Source organism: Pinus tabuliformis, chromosome 5_2 (genome assembly GCF_031772625.1).
Source record: "Pinus tabuliformis cultivar Carrire ecotype Pingquan chromosome 5_2, CPIR1, whole genome shotgun sequence".
Classification (NCBI taxonomy): Eukaryota; Viridiplantae; Streptophyta; class Pinopsida; order Pinales; family Pinaceae; genus Pinus; species Pinus tabuliformis.
In genome coordinates this window covers 631,839,714-631,861,756 of record NC_142306.1, presented here as the reverse complement: position 1 = coordinate 631,861,756, position 22,043 = coordinate 631,839,714, and the positions used below count along the sequence as shown (strand labels likewise).

Here is a 22,043-nt window from a genome sequence, read left to right as displayed (position 1 = left end):
GTGGGTGTCAGTATGTCCCTCTGGAGGGCTTGGACCTTAGTTAAGTTGCCCATACCTACAAATGGATCCATCTGCCAATTACAGTGTACACACAATATCCAGTGCTACAAATTTCACCATTAGGTACATTAATCATTATTGCATCTAAGCGAACCAAGCTTGAAAATATGGGCAAAATTACATTTCATATGAGGCTTCTCTTCCAAATTGGGGCCTTGTTCATGTAATGGTGTTACCTCCCTAGGTAGGAGTGGTTAATAGACTATCCTATTAGGTGTTTACAGCCCCTAAAAGGAAGTGACATGTCCTTGGTCCACCCCTCAATCAATATGTGCCATGTGAATAATGATGGAACGAAGGGGAAGGATTCCATGGCCAAGTGCCATGGTTAAAGAGATCGACTATGATGGAATACCTCATCCTAGGTGTATATATGTTAGGAGGGAGCTATCATCGATGCATGAGTTACCTTGGCCATATTTTTTCTACCCCTCTATATTGCCTTTTACTTCTTGATTTTTCTTTGTATTATTGCTCGTAGCTTGAGGAATGAGATCTTGCTTTGTATGATGTGTAGCAATTATTAACCCCTTTAGAATATGGCAATTCATTGCCTAGCAGGAGATAGGACATGTAAGGGTTCTTTGTCTTCTATGAGATAGGGCAACATTGGCCCAGGAACTGGGTGATGGGCATATGGTAGAGTGTGATGTTCCCACTTAGCAAGTTTTGCTAGGAAATACATTTTTGCAGAATTTTGATATTTTGGCATGTTTGACTTGGGAAAAGTGGGTTAGGAGGACCTCAATTGACGTTTTGAGAAAAAAAGGCTCCAAACATTAGAAAAGAAGACAAATTAAAGAGTAAGTGGGATGTGGGAGCCACTCCAAAAAAGAGAATTCGCACCCCTTAGGGGAATTTGATTTGTAGACCTCACATGGAGAGAGGAGGGGTACCAAGGATAAATAGAGGTGGAGGGCCTCATTTTGGGGCTTTTGCCAATTTCATAATTGAACCCTTGTTTGCTTGAGCTACTGAGCTAAGTCAACATTGCGCTGTTCAGCACAAGAGATTTCTGAGTGGGAATCTCACCTTCATCTTCGGTGGTCTTTGAGTGCCACCCTAGGCGAGCCTCTTGCTACATTTCAGTGTTGTTCTGGGAGGATTTACAGGTGTATAGAACCATCATTTGGAGTAGACCGGGCGCAAAAGGAAGAGCACGCATCCTTGGGAGGAATAGCTATAGGGCATATTGGTTGCTGGGCTTTACGAAGGGTGATTGCCTTGGTTTTTGCTGGAGTTTTTGGGTGTTTTGTAGGTTTGGAGTGAAGGGAGTTTGGAGGGGTTTTCTAGTGCTTTTAATTGTGCGCAGAGGGTCACTGGTTGGGCCTACGCATGGTGTGGCGCTGTGGGATTTGGGGAGAGATGCTGGGATTTGGAGGTAGTGTTTGAGGAATTTGCAGAGGAACTTTAGAGGGATTTTCGCAGAGGATTTGGGCCTAAGCGAAGCATTCTTCCTTCAACTGTGTGTTCACCTGGCAGAGAGAGGAGCATGCATTTTCGAGGCTTTCTGGATTAGTTGGAAGTAGGCTAATTCCTTGTCGGGGGTTTAGGGTGTAGAGGCTATGGCTAATTTCGCTGAATTTTTTGAGCATGTTGGAGGGCTAAATCAGTAATTCTTTCCCGGTAGTTGCAACAATTATTCTTGGTTGGGCACAATCCTTATAGCAGAGCCATTTCCAGCGCTTTGGTGCCTTCATCTCCACCTGGTTTTTTGCCTTGCTTGCTGTAGCAAGCCCAGGTTCCTCTATCTCCACATATATTGTACTCTTTCTTCAATTATTAAACTGGCTCAACTTGATGTAGTTTCTGGTGTTTCTTATTGTTGTTGATGCATGGGCTAAATTTTTGTGTTGCATGTTGGTATTTTCTCTTGTTATTGCTGTTATTTCCTATTAGGTATATTGCATAGAGGTAGAGCTCATGCTTGGCTTTTGCCCACATGCTAATTTGTATGTCCTGACCACCTTTTGCATTTTGATTTTGCTTGTTTGTTTTTCTTGTGGCCATCATATGCTCTTTCTTTTTCTTTTAGTTGCATCAACCTCCTAGGGTGCATTTCTAGGCCCTACCTAGGTATGAGGATGTGTGGGTGCCAAATGTGAAAATTTCTAAATAGAAATCCTACTGCAGTGATTAATATTATTTCTTCTACTTATTATCTCAGAAACAAGTTATTCACAACAAATATCAAAATATATTCTACTGCAGCCTTCACAATCAAAACATTGCAGAAAGTAAATGTAAGGAAAACTACCGGCACAAATACATTCACAATGACAGTTATTTTTGGACAATCGTCCCCAGAAAAACCCAATGTGGGAAAATCGGTGTAGCAGATGAGGGTTTTATTATTCTTCAACAAATTCTCATGTACAAATTACAACTAGCAAAACAAGAATGAGAAATTTTATAGACGCTTCCTAACAAATTTTCTGACCAAGGTGAGGTACTCCCTCTTCCCTGAAATCCTTCTACGTCCCTCTGCATCAAACTTCTCACGCTGTCCCAGCGTCAAGTTGCCCACGCAGTCTCTGCGTCAATCTACCTCTATGCTGCCTCTTTCTGCGTCACCCTATTCTTGCTCTGCTTCTTGTTGCCTTGCACTCTCTGAAGATGCTGATGCCCTCTCTTCCTTTCTCACCTGCAACTCTCCCTCTGATTCGATTTTCTCTTGCTGAAATTTGACCAGTGAGAAAATCGATCTTACTCGGGTAACTGAGTATCCGCCTTTGGTGTCTTCTCCAAGTGCCCATCAAGCTTCCTCTTATAATCCTCTTGGTGATCAATCAATGACCCAGATTAGATTCTAATCAATGTCTAGGATCGTTTGACTTGATCTCCGCCTTCTTCTAGAAGTTTCACCGACAGTTTAGATTAATACCCATTAATTATTTTAATTTCCTAAGTTTAGACTTAGGGTCCCATTAAAAATAATTAATTATTTTAATAACACTGTTTTCAGGTGGAATTTCCCATAACGATTTCTGGGTATTGGAGAATGCATGTGTCTAAGCCTTCTTGCAAATTTTGAGGCCTAGAGCACATATGATGCGGCCCCAAATCAACACTCCCTCTTAGCGAGGAATGTGCTTTGGCAATATACTGCTGCTGCATACTGCTCCGACTTTGAAGCATCATCCTCTGCATTGTTGATGTATGATATGCTATCCACCAACTACTGTGCTGCTGCTATAACTATATTGCTGCTGACGCTGCCATTGCCATCCGTACTACAACTCCCTCTGAATTTTGGCATCTGTGCTGCTGCTGGCACTGCCACTACCAACTGACCCTGCATTGCAAAACTACTGCTGCTACTGAAACGTATTTTCTACCATACCCATTTGCTCCCTGAATTAAGTGAACTTAGCTCTTCCGAGAGCCTTTGTGAGTATATCCGCTATCTGCTCTCCTGTGGTGACATACTGTAGCTCTATTGCCCCACGCTGAACACAATCTCTGATAAAGTGACAACGGATATCTATGTGTTTCGACCGATCATGAAATATTGGGTTCTCAGAGTTTGATACAACTCTGATTATCACAGTAAACCTTGGTTGCTTCCATCCTTTTTCTAAACAAGCTCACAAGCAATTTTCTGAGCCATATAGCTTCGCACGTAGCTGTGGTAGCTGCCATATATTTTGCTTCTGCTGAGCTTCAGAGCAACCGATTTCTGCTTCATGCTGCACCAAGATATCATCCCTGATCCAACACTGAAGCGGTACCCCAATGCACTTTTTCGGTCTATTGAACTACCTGCCCAATCTGCACTTGTGAACCCATTCACTTTGACGTCCTCCCCTAGGGAGTATTTCAACCCATATTCGACTGTTTTGCGCAGATACCTAAGAATGTGCCTAGCTGTTGTCCAATGCACCCTTTTTGGTTCCACCATGAACTGACTAAGAGTGTTGACAACAAAGCAAATGTCTGGCCTGATGTTGACCAGATACATGAGCGACCCAATGAGCTGCCTGTACAAGGTGGGATCTACTTCCTCGTCTCCTGATGCATCTATTTTCTTCCAGTTGGTGATCATGGGAGTAGCCATGGGTCGACAATCCTGAATTTTGAATCTCTTCAGAATTTCTTTAGTGTATATTCCTTGTCCAAGGAAGATCTCCCCATTCTTCTGCCAAACTTCCAACCCCAGAAAATAATGCATCAACCCCATGTCCTTCATGTCGAATTTAGCTTCAAGATTCTTTTTGCAATCCTGGATGAGCCTGGATGACCTAGTTAGGAACAAGTCATCTACATATAATACTAGAATAAGTGGCTCATTCTCTACCATCAAATAGTAGAGATTGGGATCAACGTCACTCTTGACAAATCCCAACTGCTACAAGTAACTATCAATCTGACAATACCATGCTCTGGGTGCCTGCTTGAGCCCATCCAGGGCTTTCTTTAATATGCAAACATGAGTTCTCTTCTCATGAGTTTCGAAGCCTTCGGGCTATTTTATATACACCTCCTCTTCTATCACCCCGTTCAAGAATGTTGTCTTGACATCCATTTGGTGAATCTCCCATCTCATTTGCGCTGCTAGGGATATAACAGATCTGATAGAGGTGTATCGAGTAACTGGGGTGAAGGTCCCTTCATAGCCTATTCCTTCTTTGTGAGCATACGCCTTTGCCATGAACCTTGCCTTATACTTCTCTATATTGCCATCTGCAACATACTTGATCTTGTAGATCCATCGTGATCCTACAACTGATCTATCTTCTGGTCTAGGTACTACTTCCTAGACATCATTTGTCATGATGGAGTTGTATTCTTCCACCATGGCATCCACCCATACTTGGCGTTGAAGAGATTCCTGAAAGCTAGAGGGTTCTTCAACCTAAGCTACCAATGCCTGGTATTTGTCAGGTTGTCTACGCTGCCTTTTCTCGGTTCTAGGAGCTCCAACAAACTCCTCTGCGTCCCTCAGTGTCTGCCGTACTTCTTTGCTGGTTCTACCATTGGTGGTGGGAGGCTCAACCAAATCCTCCTCCTGATCTCGTCGTTCCATCTGCTGAGAACTATTTGCATTTCTTCCTTCTTAAGAGATACTGGTACTGGTCATTGTACTCAATCCAGGTGTCTGTCCTCCTGCCTGTCCTCCTTGCTGCCCCTGCTGCTCTTGGACTAATGGAACATCTCCTGACTGATCTTCTGTAGGCATCTCACGAGATTTCCTGAAAGCTTTGTCCTCCATGAACTTTGCACCCTGTCTCACTACAATCTTCATGTTGCTAGGAATGTAGTTTCTGTATACCTTTGAGATCTCGCTGTATCCTACGAGATACCCCTTTTCTGCAGTTTGATCCAGTTTACTGTGCTTCTCATTTGGAATGTGACAATTAGCCACGCTTCCAAATATCCTGAGATGACTGACTTCCAGCTTCTTCCCTGTGAAGACCCCTTTGGGCGTTTTCTTCCCCAATGCTCTATGAGGAGTTCTATTCTGGATATAAATTGCTGTGTTGCAAGCTTCTGCTCATAGATACTTAGGTAAATCCTAATCATACAACATAGCTTTGGCTGCCCCAACAATAGTTTTGTTTTTTCGTTTTGCTACTCCATTCTGCTCCGGATTATATGGAGCTGTCCACTATCTTTTGATGCCCTCCTTTGAGTAGAAATCTGTGAAGTCTTTGTTCGTATATTCTCCACCATTATCTGAAGGCAATACCTTTATCTTTTTCCCTGTCATATTCTCAACAAGAGCTTTAAAGTTTAAACTCTCGGAAACGATCAAAGACTTCATCCTTGGTCTTTAAGAAATAGATCCAAGTTTTTCTGGAGTCATCATTGATAAAGGTGACGAAGTATTTCCCACCACTAAGAGCTCTTATGGACATAGGACCACAAATATATGAGTATATTAATCCTAATACACATTCTGCTCTATTGTTACTTCTGGAAAAAATTGCTTTACCGTACTTCCCTAGCACACATCCTCTGCATAAGTCATCATGTTCACTACTAAGGACTGGTACTCGTGTAGTAGTCTCGTTGAGCATCCTCAGTGCCCCATGGTGTAAATGTCTCATTCGCCTGTGCCATAATTCATTTCGCTCCTTCCCACCATTATAGTTCCTGCCTATTATTGCCATTGGTGATTCAAGCTGCGATCTATACAACTTGTTGCTTCAAATCCTAATTTTTCTTTTCTTCTTCCATCTTGGATGCTTGACGTATACTTTCTTTCCTATGAAGTATACATCGTATCCCTTGTCATGTAACTGGGACACTAAAATCAAGTTCATTCCTAATCTTGGCACATGCAGAATATTGGTGGCTCGGATGCTTGTCCTTGCTTCCGTCTGAAATGCTATTGTGCCTCTCCCTACTAGAGTACAGGTCGTTCTATTTCCCATAGTAATTTGTAAGTCCATTTGTTCTTCTTGATAGCTCGAGAAATGTTCTCGTACTCCAGTCAAATGAGCTGAAGCCCCGCTATCAATGTACCAAACATCTGCTGACACTGAATTTGCTAGGCATGCGAATTCTTCATCTAATCTGGTAGATAAATCTGAGACATTTTGAGTATCCATATTGTGCCAAATTCTGACGCTAATCTGTCCCAGCAATTGCTGCAGGAAAAACTGCGTCCCACCTGAGACAACCCCTCTTGCTGAATCTTTTGATGCGCTTTTCCTTCTACCATTGACAAATTTCGATTTGGAAAGACTTACCTCTTTGTTGACTCACTCAGAGAGAATTTTCCCATGAAATCCAATCCTCTTGGCTTTGAACTGTGCAAGTCCTTTGGAGATTCAAATTACTGCCCTTGCAAGGATTTCCAATTCCCTTCTCCTTTCAACTCTGGGTCTTTCGACTTCTTCCTTCTGCTTCCTCTTAGCTCCGATACCATGTGAAAATTTCTAAATAGAAATCCTATTTTAGTGATTAATATTATTTATTCTACTTATTATTTCAGAAATAAGTTATTCATAGCAAATATCAAAATATATTCTACTGCGGCCTTCACAATTAAAACATCGCAGAAAGTAAATGTAAGGAAAATTACTAGCACAAATACAATCACAATGACACAGTTATTTTTGGACAATCGTCCCCGGAAAAACTCAATGTGGGAAAACCGGTGCAGTAGATGAGGGTTTTATTATTCTTCAGCAAATTTTCATGTACAAATTACAACCAACAAAACAGGAATGAGAAATTTTACAGACACTTCCTGACAAATTTTTGACCTAGGTGAAGTACTCCCTCTTCCCCGAAATCCCTCTACGTCAAACTTGTCATGCTGGCCCAGTGTCAAGTTGCCCACGAAGGCTTTGCGTCAATCTGTCTCTGCGCTGCCTCTTTCTGCGTTACCCTGTTATTGTTCTGCGTCTTGCTGCCTTGCACTCTCTGAAGATGCTGATGCGCTCTCTTCCTTTCTCACCTGTAACTCTCCCTCTGATTCGATATTTTCTTGCCGAACTTCGACTAGTGAGAAAATCGATCTTACTCGGGTAACTGAGTATTTGCCTTTGGTGTGTTCTCCAAGTCATCAAGCCTCATCTTATAATCCTCTCGTTGATCAATCAACGGTCCAGATTAGATTCTAATCAATGGCTAGGATCATTTGACTTGATCTCCGCCTTCTTCTAGAAGTTTCACCCATAGATTAATATCCATAGTTATTTTAATTTCCCAAGTTTAGACTTAGGTTCCCATTAAAAATAATTAATTATTTTAATAAAATTGTCTCCGGGTGGAATTTCCCAAAACGATTTTGGAGTATTGGAGAATGCATGTGTCTAAACCTTCCTGCAAATTTTGAGGCCTAGAGCACATCCGATGCCACCCCAAATCAACACCAAATCCCAGAGAACCAATAGTTAGTTGACTCGAAGAAGGGAGGTGGAATAGGGGCTTGGAAAGTGGTATGGAATAGGGATAGATGGGGCTACACTATCTCAATCATGGTTTCCCAGGTAGTGCCACTTCCTAAAGCCATGGGCCATTAGGGAAGGTCCCGCTGGACTAGGATTGAAAATTAATCCCCTCATTTAAAGTGAGGGAACAAGGGTATGGCCAAGACCCCTCTTTCTTTCAAGTTACCCCATACTCCATGCCAAAATGCTCAAATACAAACATGCCTATGCACGCGATTGCAAAATGAATAAATTACCTTTTGCTCAGAAGCCTACCTTCCAACATGTGCTCTTGAAAAATGGGCAAGGGAACATATGACTGATGCAGGTGGCAGCGATATGAATGGCATGTCACATTGGCTATAAGGTGGCTTTCAAGGGTTGCCGATTGGAAGAGATGAATAGGAGAAAAGTTTGTCCTACGGGTCACCCACTTTTGGTGGTAATAGGGTGCTTATACCTGTTTGTTTTGAGCATTTAGTATGGATAAAGGGGTGATATGGAAGATTGATTGATTTTGACTATAAATCTATTCTCTCACCTTACCAAGGGGGTTAATCTTTAGCCCTAGTCTAGTTTGACCTCCCTTGAGGCCTTCAGGTTGTAGGAGGGGCACTACCTAGAAAGCTGTGATTGAGATAGCGTGTTCCTTATCCCCTATGCCATACTTGACACTTTCCATCACACATTACAAACCCCATATGCCATAATCATTCATTGGGTCTAACTTGCCATTGTTTCTTTGGGATTTGATATTGAAATATGTAACTAGGTTCGGTCTTCATAATGACACGTGTAATCATGATTTTATGTAATTGATGTAAAGAAGAAACATAAAATTATTTAAGTTATGCTTGAGTCCTGAGTTTCATGCTCAAGGAATTTTATTTTATAGATAAAGCTCCCATTGTGAAATATTAGGTTTGGTCATCAAATCATAAAGTCTATGGAGTCAATGTCATGTATTGAAGACCAACTTCCTGAACTCCAACCATAAATCGAAGTTTAGTGAACTTCGCCTCTGTGAGAGCCTTTGTAAAGGTGTCTGCAACTTGATCATCTGTTGAACAATAGTGCACTTCAAGAACATGGTCATGCATGAGCTTTCTGATGAAGTGCATGTGCATTTCAATGTGTTTGCTGCGCTGATGTTGGACTGGATCTTTGCATAGCTGAATGGCACTTTGATTATCACACCAAAGTGTAGTCGGATGCTGCTGCTGAAAGCCAAACTCTGACAGGATCTGACGAAGCCACAAGGCTTCCTTACTAGCTTCTACGGGACCACGATATTCTGCTTCTGCTGAAGAAAGAGAAATGACACCTTGTTTCTTGCAAGCCCATGTAATAGGTCCTGAACCAAGAGTGAACACATAACCTGCAGTAGACTTCCGATCATCAGGGTCACCAGCCCAATCGGAATCAGTGAAACCAGCCAATAGAGGAGATGCTTCGGCACTGTAATGAATCCCAAACTGAACTGTACCTCGAACATAACGAAGTATTCTTTTAGCTGCTTTCCAATGACTTTCACGTGGGTTTTGCATAAACCGAGCAACAAGGCCAACAACAAAGGAAAGGTCAGGACGAGTATGGGTTAGATACAAAAGTTTTCCTACAAGTTGACGGTATAAGGTAGCATCAACTTCAGGAGAAGTACAAGTGACTAAAAGTTTGACTCCAGACTGAAAGGGAGAAGGGGCTGGCTTACAGTCTTCCATGTGAAAATGGCGTAGAATATCACAGGCATACTTGGATTGGGAAAGGGAAATACCCTCCTTGGATTGCAAGACTTGAAGACCGAGAAAATAATGTAAGTGTCCTAAGTCTGTCATTTCAAATTTCTTTTTAAGGCTGGACTTCACATGGTTTATAAGGTTGGGATCACTACCGGTAAGGATAAGATCATCAACATAAAGAACAAGAATAATAAGAGACTTGCCCACTTTCTTGGTGTAGACAGTATTGTCAGAATGACACCTAGAAAAGCCAGATTCTAAAAGAAAGCTATCCATTTTGGCATACCAAGCTCGAGGAGCTTGCTTGAGACCATAAAGGGATTTCTTAAGCCGACATACAAGGCTGGAGTCTGTTTGTATAAAGCCAATAGGTTGTTCCATATAGATTTCTTCATGCAAGTCCCCATGCAAGAAGGCAGATTTAACATCCATCTGATGGACTTCCCATTTGAACGAGGCAGCAAGGGAAAGAACAAGGCGGATAGAGTTCATTTTGGCAACAGGGAAGAAGGTTTCATTGTAGTCAATGCCTTCAACCTGTGAAAAACCTTTAGCAACAAGACGAGCTTTATGTTTATCAACTTTCCCATCTGGTCCATACTTGGTTCTGTAAACCCATTTGCATCTAACAAGTTTTCGTCCCTTTGGTAGAGGAACAAGATCCCATGTATCATTTGCCAATAATGAATGATATTCTTCATTCGTAGCTGCTTCCCAATCTTGATGCCCTGAAGCTTCTGCAAAGGTGTCAGGATCATAATTTACTGGAGCTTGAGCCAGTAAAGAAGAGGCTCTGTCAAACTGAGAACGTGTGCGTCGCTGATCTGTAGGATCACCGACAAGATCACCTGCTGCATCTCGAGTAGCACGAACCCATTTTGGAAGCTGAGGAGCTGAAGGAGGATCCTGAGATGGTGGGGGAGGATTGTCATCCTCACTTTCATCATCTGGAGAAGAAATGTTTTCAAAAGTAGAAGAGATAGGGATAGGTGGCACATCCGCCGGACTAGGCTCGCAGGCCGATATATTTTCATCAAATTTTACATCTCTTCTAATGATAACATTTTTGGACTTAAATGGAATAAGTCTATAGCCTTTGACATCTTCAGAATATCCAACAAAAGTACATTTTTCACTCTTAGGTTCTAAAGCTTTATGCTTTTCATCTGGAATATGGGCCCACGCTTCACTTCCAAAAACACGAAAGTGACTTACATCTGGTTTGATTGAGCTCCATGCTTCTTCTGGAGTGATATTCTTTAAAGCCTTAGTAGGAGTGCGATTTATTATGTAATTTGCACAGTTAATTGCTTCTGCTAAAAAACTAAGACCAAGTCCTTTAGATTGTAGCATACAATTAGCCATTTCCTTTAAGGTGCGATTCTTCCTTTCAGCTACACCATTTTGTTGTGGAGTATATGGAACAGTATGTTGCATTTGAATTCCATTCTCAGTGCAAAAGTTGATGAATGTGTTTTTAACATATTCTCCGCCATTATCAGATCTTAGCTTAAGAATTTGATGTCCAGATTGTTTTTCAACAAAGGCCTTGAAGACCAAAAATGTGTTAAATACTTCACTCTTGAGTTTTAAGAAGTATACCCAAGTGCGTCTGGAGAAATCATCAATGAAAGTTAAGAAATACTTGCAGCTAGAGAATGAAACAACTGGAAGTGGACCACATAAATCACTATGCACAAGCTGTAAAGGGGCTGAGGCGTGCCAAGAGGCACGTTTTTCAAAATTGTCCTGATGATGTTTTCCGAGTACACATCTGGAACAAACACCATCTCTGCAAGATACCATAGGAAGACCTGTCACCATATTTTCTTTACATAGATGTTGAAGGGAGCGATAGTTTAAGTGACCAAATCACTCATGCCAAAGTTTGCTCACTTCATCGTTATGAGCAACAAATACTGAGGGAAGATTTGATGACCCAAAGTTGTGAAACTTATACAACCTTGTAGAATCATCAGCAATGCCAGTAGCTAAAATCTGTTTAGGATCTCTTAGGTCCTTGATTACAACATCATGAGGTGAAAATTCAATGATTTTACCTTCACCTGAATGAGTTATCTGATATACAGATAGAAGGTTGCAAGATAAGGTTGGAACACATAATACATCATTAAACTGACCATTGTCTAGATGAACAGTTCCAGTCCCTACAACACTAAGAGATCTATCATCACCAACATATATATTTTTGGTGTTACAATCATTTAAAGAAGAAAACATGGCTTTGTTTTTGGCCATGTGATAAGAAGCTCCAGAATCAATGAGCCACTCATGAGAATGAGAAGAAGAAGATACATTTAGTGCATAGCCAGACCGAGATGCTTGACAACCACATGCAGAAAGTGCCATTCCTGAAGATGAAGTTGAAGTTGAAGATTGCTCCAAATGGATGTTATGTTTCTTCATCGCTGCTTCCAAGGCTTCCATCTTCTTAAAGCATTTGGATTCTAAGTGGCCATCTCGATTACAAAAGTTGCAATGTCTATCAGTCTTCTTCCATTTGTTTTTATTTGTCTTATCATTTTGCTGAAATGATTTTTCATTCTGAGGCCGAGATTGCTTAGGACCCTTGTTTGGTTTAGGACCATTCTTTTTAGGATATGACTTCTTAGGATTCTTTGAATTTGGTTGCTGCTGGGCGGCTAACGCTTTCTTGGAAGAGTTTCCAAGATTAAGAAGACCAAGGTGTAAGAGTTTTTTTTGTTCTCTTATTAAAGAATCACAAAAAGAGTCAAAGGAAGGGGACTTGTAGTCTGTTCCTTGAGAAATGAAGGCTTCTCTTGTAGAATGGAAGGTGGAAACAAACACAGAGTAGGCTGGTCCCAACTTAGTAAGAATGGAATATATAAGGTTACTATCTTCTTTCTTAACCTTAACACCTTCCAAGAGATATCTAAGGGTCTTGAACTTGGACAAGAAATCTTCAATGCAAGAAAAATTATTAGGGTCCAATGTAAGCAACTCATTTTCAAGTTGATGGGCTCTAAGTTCATTTTTAATCCCAAAAACTTTATTGATTTGTTTCATTGCTTCATCAAGAGTATCAAGTTCTGCAATATGGAATCTAAGATCTGGAGAAATAGACATCCCTCTCAATCCACGTGCTTGATCTTGCCTATTTTCCCATTTAGCAGCCTTATCTTCATCCTTCGGTTTCTTTTCTTGGCCTGAGGCTATTCTGTAGAGACCTTTACTTCTAAGTAAATTCTCAATGTAGGACAACCATTGGAAGTAGTTGGTGCTGTCAAGGGTAACTTGGTATTGACTTTCCATTTCAGCGGAAACTGAAGCTAAAGATGCGGAAACTAAGTGTTCCAATGGATAGATCTCGAAAAATTAGGTTGGTTTAAAAAAAAGGTTCTGAAAACGGCTTCCGGATGAAGAAGTTATGGTTTTTTGAAGAAAATTTGATGAAGTCGCCGACGAAGTGCGGGAATGTGCGGAAATGAAAAATCTGTCCTCACAAAAAGGAGATTTGAACCCAAGACCTCTACTCTCTTAAAATAGCTTTGAACCAATTGAGCTATACAAAAAATTTGAGAGAGAGAGAGGGGGGGGGGGTTGATGCTTTGGGTTGCGTGCTTGCTTTGAGAAAGCTCTTTTTTCCTACGAAACAAAAAACACAAAACCCAACACGGACATGCAAAGAAAACGAACCTTAGGCTCGAAGTTAGCTTTAGCCGAAAAACTAAATATTTTAAAAAATGAACCTTGCGGCTCAAAGTTAGCTTTAACCAGAAACTAAATATTTTCCTCAATGTTTCTGATTTTCCGAGATCACACTAAGGCGCAGGGAAAAGAGCATATGCATGAGAAAAATCCTTTCTTTCTGTTTCTGATTTGCCCAGATCGCACAGAGTCGCAGGGCAAAGAGCATACGCAGAAATGAAAGGTATAGATCCGGTAATAGAAAAGGCTAAATAAACCGAAACCGAAATAAACAGAGAGAAAATAACTGTAAACTGCAAATAAACACTGTATACCTCCAGATCTTAAAAATGACGCAGCTAGGGCTACCGGAAACCTTTTCGCGTGAAACGAAAGGGGTTCCTCACTGGAACAGATGCTCCCAACACAATAGAGTAGTCCTCTCGGCCCGAAAGTAGTTAGAAACAATAGATCTGGGAAACAACAGTCGGATGCAGTTCTACCGGCTTCAGATTTGGATCACCAACGGACGCGACCCTCAAATAGCTCTGATACCATGAAGGAATTTACAGGGTAAGTTCCTCAGACAGAACACCAAAGGACACCGCTCACAACCAGATCGCAGATCAATACACCAGTGTTTTTGACGTGGTTAAAACTCTCAAAGAGGGAAACAGTCCACGGCCTGAGCCAACGTGGCCACTTCAGGCAATTTATTAATAAAAGAATGAAAATTTACATAAACTTCTCTCATAGACGGGTTACCCTACAAATGACCCTCCATGCGCTTTAAATAGAAATCATGGACCAATCGGGTGTCAAGCCACAAATCAAGTGTCGGTAATACCGAGGAGAGAATGAACCGTCAGATCACTACATATCGTGACCGTCGGATTGTAAGTTACAAAATGTACAAGGTAAAGAAACACATTTTACCTAACTCTATACTAGACCAAGTTGTACTTAACTATTTCCTATGTGTCGAAATATCCTAACATTTGTTTTGAGCATTTAGTATGGATAAAGGGGTGATATGGAAGATTGATTGATTTTGACTATAAATCTATTCTCTCACCTTACCAAGGGGGTTAATCTTTAGCCCTAGTCTAGTGTGACCTCCCTTGAGGCCTTCAGGTTGTAGGAGGGGCACTACCTAGAAAGCCGTGATTGAGATAGCGTGTTCCTTATCCCCTATGCCATACTTGACACTTTCCATCACACATTACAAACCCCATATGCCATAATCATTCATTGGGTCTAACTTGCCATTGTTTCTTTGGGATTTGATATTGAAATATGTAACTAGGTTCGGTCTTCATAATGACATGTGTAATCATGATTTTATGTAATTGATGTAAAGAAGAAACATAAAATTATTTAAGTTATGCTTGAGTCCTGAGTTTTATGCTCAAGGAATTTTATTTTATAAATAAAGCTCCCATTGTGAAGTATTAGGTTTGGTCATCAAATCATAAAGTCTATGGAGTCAATGTCATGTATTGAAGACCCATTTGGGCATGTAACATATTGTAAAAGAGAACTTATTTGAGTCATTAACCCTCCAAGACCTTGTCACAAGCACTTAATCAAGTTGGCCTTCCAAAGGAGCTAGAGATTATTCTAGAAGGTGATGTCGGCATAGTCACAAACACTAGTTGGATTATTTCATGGGCAAACTACTATATAAAGGAGGTCTCGGCCTCACTTGAAGAGCATCGATCCAAGCATCTGGCAAATGTCATGTATTGAATAATAAATAAAATGATTGATGTTTACAAAATCATGTTATGTGTACAAGTATGTATTGAATGGTCACATACTTGAATAGACACATACCTTTTAGACATGTGACCTTTTGTTATTTAATATTGTTTCATTAGGATTATTATTATTATAGGTGTCTTTATGTGTATGTTACACTATGCCCACCAAGGTTTGAACTTGTGTGGCTCATTAATGTGGCGACATCCTGTCTCAATGACTATAGGATAGCTCAACGGACTACAGTTGTAATTTATATGTTGTGGATTCAGAGCATGCAGGAAGTCGCCCTTAAAATGATGAGAATCTTTGCTACAGGTGAATGGAAAGCATGAAATGAGTGAGTACAATAAATAGGATTATTGTTATTATAGGTGTATTTATGTGCATGTTACACTATGCACACCAAGGTTTGAACCTGGGTTGGTCATTAGCATGGCAACACCTTGGCTCAACCACTATAAAATAGCTCAACAGACAAAAGTTGTAGATTATATGATTTGGATTCAGAAAATGTTATGTTTTGCTAGGTTTTTGCGTTTACATCGATGATAATCTTTGCTACAGGCAAATGTCAGGGCATGAAATGAGCGAGTAGAATAAAATATTTGAATCTGCAGAACCTTGTTCCATCTATTTGGGTTGAAAAATCAATTTGAAATTTGCAATGAATGCTAATTTTATATTCATTTTAGCTGTTTTTTTTGGTTTGTATAGAAAATAAATGTTTTCTTTGCTAGCAAATGGTGGAAACATTTTTGATCTATAGTATTTCGATTGAAGTGAACCACACCTCTCCTTCAAAAGTTAAAGTTTTCTTTGTTTTCCAGTGCATTAGATATAAGTCTTTGATTTACTAATTAATTTTGTAGGTTTTGGCATGAGTTCAATGACTACAGATTGCAGCTAGCTACTCACCAGGTACAAAGAAGAATTTGTTTTCTTGATGTACTCTATAAATTTTCTGAAATACATTTGGTTCTATTCAAAGTGACATTCAGTGTTTTCTTTCCTTGGAAAAAAATTGTTTAATCTTTTTGAGATGAAAATAATTATATCCTGTAGATGCCTGAGGCATTGCAATAGAAAACTGTGGATTGTTTTGCAAAGATGCAGAAACTTCCTAAGGACTCCTAACTATTCTATAATGACCTCAAACTGAGGTTCACACAGCCTTTAAGAGCCTTATCGTAGCAGTTTATAGCATAAACAGTTGTCCAAAATATTTAAGTACCTCTCTGTTCAATACCGTTCATGAAAAATATACATAATCTTTCCAGTAAAGAGACCAACCATAATCTGAAATGAACCGAAAAGGTCCAGTAGACTGTGGCGATAGTTAAAAGGAATTCTGATCATGCAACACCATCTGGAACAGGTCTGTTGACAACCTGTAACATGTGTGAAATGGAATCCCTTCATTGATAAATAGAGAAAATGTGTTCCTGGTTTGCAGAGCCATATCTTTATATCCAACAGCATGAGCCTTCTGCCCTCTGGAGCCCTTCCTTTGATGATGTATCAACATCTTAGTTTAGTTCTCCATACACTCAAGCAACTGATATCGAGTTAAAAGCTTATAACAAATCTCACTTCCTCAAAGATTGGGCTAAGCCATGTTGATTTTTGGGTAGCTGTGGTCAGTATTCCCAGCTACTCCAAGTTGGACCATAAAAGAAATATAAAAGAAGAATATTAGAATTTAAACTGCCTCCAAAAGTCAAGTTGGTCCAGCATGAAGCCAAGTTGGCCCCAACCAAGATGTGATATTCCAACTGCAAAAATTTGGGGTTTTCTTGAAATTTTAACTCAGAGATACTTCAGATAAAATTTCCATTTATAAACAGAAGATTGCCATGTAAAATTTAACAGCATAGAACTGCAAATAATGATAATGAGCAGAAGGAAATCTCAACTTTATTTATAATATATATAAACTGAGGTTTTACATGCTGATACAATAAAATCGCTGAGATGGAAAACTGGCCCCAAGAATCTGCTCCAATGCTGCACACCCTCCACCAAAACTGAACTGAATTAGCACTGCTAAGCTCTCTTGTGAATTCTGGATGAATTCACGAAGGGGAGATGGGTGCTCGCCTAATCTCTCTAAACCACTTGAGGGTTTCCGTCTTGGAGCTACCAATGAAGTAGAGAATTGGGTTCTCAACTTTTCATACTAGAAGAAATATCAAATCCAAGATGTCCTCTGATGGCCCCCTCCTCTTTTTATAAGTCTGATGAACCCCTCTAAAACCTCCTATTTTATTAATTATTTTAAATATTGAGCACATTTCCTTTTATTAGAATATTCTTTTTAATATGGGAAAATGGTAAATTGGCCACCATGCTTTCTCATGGCATTGAAAATCACTTCTAACTATCCCATCATGTAGATCTTCTCGTTCTGGTTTCAAAGAGCTATTACACTAAGGTTTTCTACCAAGTATTGCTCCCGAAATGCCACCCTAAACGTAATTAATTGAGTCAGGCCCACTAATAACTTTGTTTTTTAAAAGTTGTCGGAATGCAACGGAAAGAAAGACAAACTGTACGGATGATGGAACATACCAAGCAAATTTCATTGGACCTCATAAAAACTCCTCAAAAGCCCTCCAAAAGACCCTAGGCTCACCGATGACGCCAACCTACACTTGTGCCCTGTTTGCCCCTAACTCTGAAAGCCCATCCTAACCATGCCAAAAGGAACACCAAAAAAGGAACATCACAAATCCTTCGCCCCAAGATTGCTTGCCCTCAAGCAATCCACATGTGTCGACAAATATGGTAGTCCCGTGCCACTGAGAATCAATACCTGGATCCTGCACAAACCACTGGGTGATACCATACCTCCGTGCCACCCAACCAAGAACGGATCCCTCAATGCTTGAATCCTAGACTAAACTCTAACTCGACCTGTCATCAACAGATCGTCTCGGATCCCAATGCCACCATGGCCACTCATCAACACCCCTATCCCATGGCTCTAGTTGTGCTTTGTCTCCAGCTTTGGATGCGCACCCTCAATTGTATACGAATTCATAACCTCCCTCTAGTCTAACCGCTGAGTCAATCCAATGCCAATCCCATTCTCTTGATGCTGGGGTGGAATGCTAAAGAGTTGTCGACCTATATCCCACTGCCAACTGGAGCATGTAGTATCCGTCATGTCTAAGGGTTCCTGCTCCACTATGCCCCTGACTAAGGATATCATACCATCAATAGGATACCAACTCATGATCTCCTGCCAATCTAATGTATGGACACCTGTGCAAGGAATACGTCTACTAGGCTGATACTGGTCCATGCTCAACTCCTGATGCTCTGCCCGGTCAACCAACAAAATCTGTCCAAGAAATCCTGCCCCTCTCCCTATAATGGGAAAAAGTGGGCAAGTTGCGCTGCAAGCCCTGTCTATGTACTCTTGGAGAGGGCTGTTGCCTGAAAATGTTGCAGCTTTGCTGGCTACCACTACATCTGTTTGCACCTCATCAATGGGTAGACCCAAAGATGGATGCACTACCATCTCCCTCGTCTGGTAGGAAACTCCACGCTCCTCCAGTCCACCAATCTCCTGCAAAACTGTCCTGTCAGACTCCAGCACCTCCTGAGGACAAGTGTTTGTAAATACTACCACCCTGCTAGTTGTCTGTACATTTTGTCTGCTCCTCGTAACTCCTCAAAATCAATTAGTTCCTATTCATTCAGGTTGGTCATTATTATATACATGAGGGAGAAACTGTTCACTTCATATCCCGGTGACTATTCATATTTCTTATTATTTATTTACATCAGTTACACTTATTCACCCAATTTTGATGATTAGGTGTCAACATTCCCCCCCTTAATTTGAAGGGATATTGGTGAGTCCAAGCATCGTTCTGAATCGTTCAAGCTTTTCTCTTCCAAGCGCTTTGATGAAGATGTTTGCAATTTGCTCATTAGTGGAACAATGGTGGAGATGGATTGTTTTGGCCTCAACATGATGTCGAATCAGATGATATTTAGTATTGATGTGCTTCGTTCGATTATGGAACTTTGGGTTCTTGGCCAACTTTATTGCCGAGGTATTGTCAACCATGAGTGGAGTTGATTGTACTTGTTTTACTTGCAAATCTTCAAGAATTTTCCTGAGCCACACAATTTCTTTTGTTGCCTCAGGTGCTGCCACATATTCTGCTTCTGTTGTGGAATCTGCTGGCACTGATTGTTTGCGTGATCTCCAGGAGACAGCTCCTGATCCAAGACTCATAGCATAACCTGAAGTAGATACCCCAGTTTCTCTGTCTCCATCGAAGTTTGAATCAGAGTATCCAATCAAGCTGAAGTCGTCCACCTGTGTATACTTGATTCCAAAGTCTTGAGTTCCTTTCAAGTACCTTAGAACTCTTTTTGTAGTAGAGTAATGTCCCTCACAAGGCTTTTGCATAAACCTGGAGAGAATTCCAACAACAAACAAAATGTCTGGTTTGGTAGTAGTTAGGTAGTTGAGACTTCCTACAAGCTGTCTATACTTTGTTGCATCCTCAAATTCTTTTCCTTCAATGGATGTGAGCTTTAAGTTTTGTTCCATTGGAGTAGTAAGAGGATTGCATTCTGTCATGCCAAACCTGTTCAATAGATCTCCAATGTACTTCTTTTGAGAAAGAAATATGGACTTCGGATGTTGAGTTACTTCAATACCAAGATAGTAATGAACATAGCCCAAATCAGTAATTTCAAAACCTTTCCTCAATTCCTTCTTTATGGATGCAATGTAGTTTTCATTGTTCCCTGTCATCAAAAGATCATCTACACATACCACAAGATATACAACTGTTTTGCCAACTTTCTTGACAAATAAAGTTGCATCATCAAGTTCATAATGTTTGAAATTGAGTTTCAGAAGATGCTCAGTTAGTTTTTCATACCAGGCTCACGGTGCTTGTTTGAGGCCATACAAGGATTTCACAAATTTGCATACTTTATGTTCATGTCCTTTCACAGTAAATCCTTCAGGCTGGGACATAAAAACATTCTATTTTAGATCTCCATTCAAAAAAGCAGTTTTTACATCCATTTGATGAACTTTCCAACCGTTCTGAGCTGCTAGGACAAAGAGTGTTTGAATGGTAGCCCATTTTGCTGTGGGGGCAAAAGTCTCCTCATAATCGACCCCTTCCTTTTGTGCAAAACCTTTTGCCACAAGCCTGACTTTGTGCTTGTCAAGTGAGCCATCAGCTTTATACTTGTTCTTGTAGACCCACTTGCAGCCAATTGGTTTGGTTCCTAATGGAGGATCAACCAGCTTCCAAGTGCCATTCTTTATCAGGGCATCATACTCCTTTTGCATCGCTTCTTTCCATTCATCATGAGAAGCAAATTCTTTGAAGGAAGTTGGTTCGAAATCTGTAGACAAATTCAATTCACAATCATAAGAAACATCCATATCAACAGGTGAATCAGAGTCATCTACATCACCTCCATTTTGCCGGTTTGAATTTCTAGTTCATGTCTTTCCAACCTCATCAGGATGAACACTTTCAAGTGTCTTTGTCAACCACTTTGGGGGACTTTTCTTAGATAGTATAGGATGATCTGTTGATTGAGTTGGGACTAAATCAAGATTGAGTCTCCCAATTCTATCAATCACATCACTTAAAGTATTATCCGTTGTTGGAGTTTCATGTGGGGGAGAGAGTTCTTCAGAAGAAGATTCCACAGGTTGATTTAGTATAGGAATCCCCCTTCAATATGTGGAATCTGATTATCAAATTCTTGAAATGATTTTGCATTTACGAATATATCCAAGCGATCAAGTTGCCGCTCAACAACATTGTCAGTTTTAGATGATTCAAGAAAGATTACATCTCTAGATACAACAAACTTTTTATTGACTTCATCATAGAGACGGTATGCTTTGGAGGTGTTTGAATACCCCAGGAAGATACACTTACGACTTCTTGCACCAAGTTTGTTTCTATGTACCTTTGGTATCAAGGCATAACAGGTGGAACCAAAGACCCTGAGATGCTTTACCGAAGGAATGTGCCCATACCACATTTCATAGGGAGTCTTGTTTCTGATAGCATTAAATGGACATCTATTCTTTGTATATACAACACATAGAACTGCATCAACCCAAAACATCAATTTTACAATTTTTGAAAAACATCATGGAGCATACCATATTTAAGATTGTTCTATTCATTCTTTCAGCTACACTGTTCTGTTGGGGATTATAAGGCATAGTTGTTTGATGTTTGATCCCATGTTGGCGAAGATAGTTTTCAAATTCAGTTGAATTGTATTCTTTTCCATTATGAGTGCGAATAGAGCCAATATGAGATTGTGCATCATTTTCAATCCATTTATGAAAGTTCTTGAATGTTTGAAAAGCATCAGATTTGTTCTTCAATAAATAAACCCAACACATTCTGGTGTAGTTATCAATAAATGTCATATATTTGTTTCCATTTGCAGAAGGAACATGCATTGGACCACATAAATCTGAATGAATGAGTTCAAGCTTTGTATGTGCTCTTGAATGTGAATCATGAAAACACTGTTTGCTATGCTTTCCTAGAATACAAGCATCACATTCCTTAAGTTTCCTAGGAATTGTAGGCAAACCAGCGACACCATTTTTCTTCAACAAGTGCAGAACAATGTAAACTTTGAAACGGGAACTGATACAATAACCCGTTTCCTAGAGATAGCGAAAAAGTGATCCGATTTTGAAAAGGGGCGATGCAGAACACATTTTTTTTAAAGCATAGTTTTGGCACTTTAATTTTTTTTTTATGTACATTACGTTTTAGAATGTTAGTGATTTGCATACTGATTTAAAAAAGTGATGATTCTGCATTATGTCATTTTTTTAAAAGACCTATTTTATGATTTTCAACCATAGAACAACAAACTTTATTTATTAATACTTATTTATTAATTC

The 22,043-nt window shown here is 40.1% G+C and overlaps 1 protein-coding gene across 1 annotated transcript in view; it reads left to right on the top strand.

Annotated features, from left to right (window-relative positions):
* Positions 1 to 22,043, top strand: part of ATG6 (AUTOPHAGY 6) — a 225,270-nt gene that overhangs the window by 35,227 nt on the left and 168,000 nt on the right. Inside the window, exon 5 of the mRNA XM_089436746.1 lies at positions 15,985 to 16,033. Within this exon, the coding sequence (XP_089292872.1) occupies positions 15,985 to 16,033 (49 nt within the window). The remainder of the gene's footprint in view (positions 1 to 15,984; positions 16,034 to 22,043) is intronic.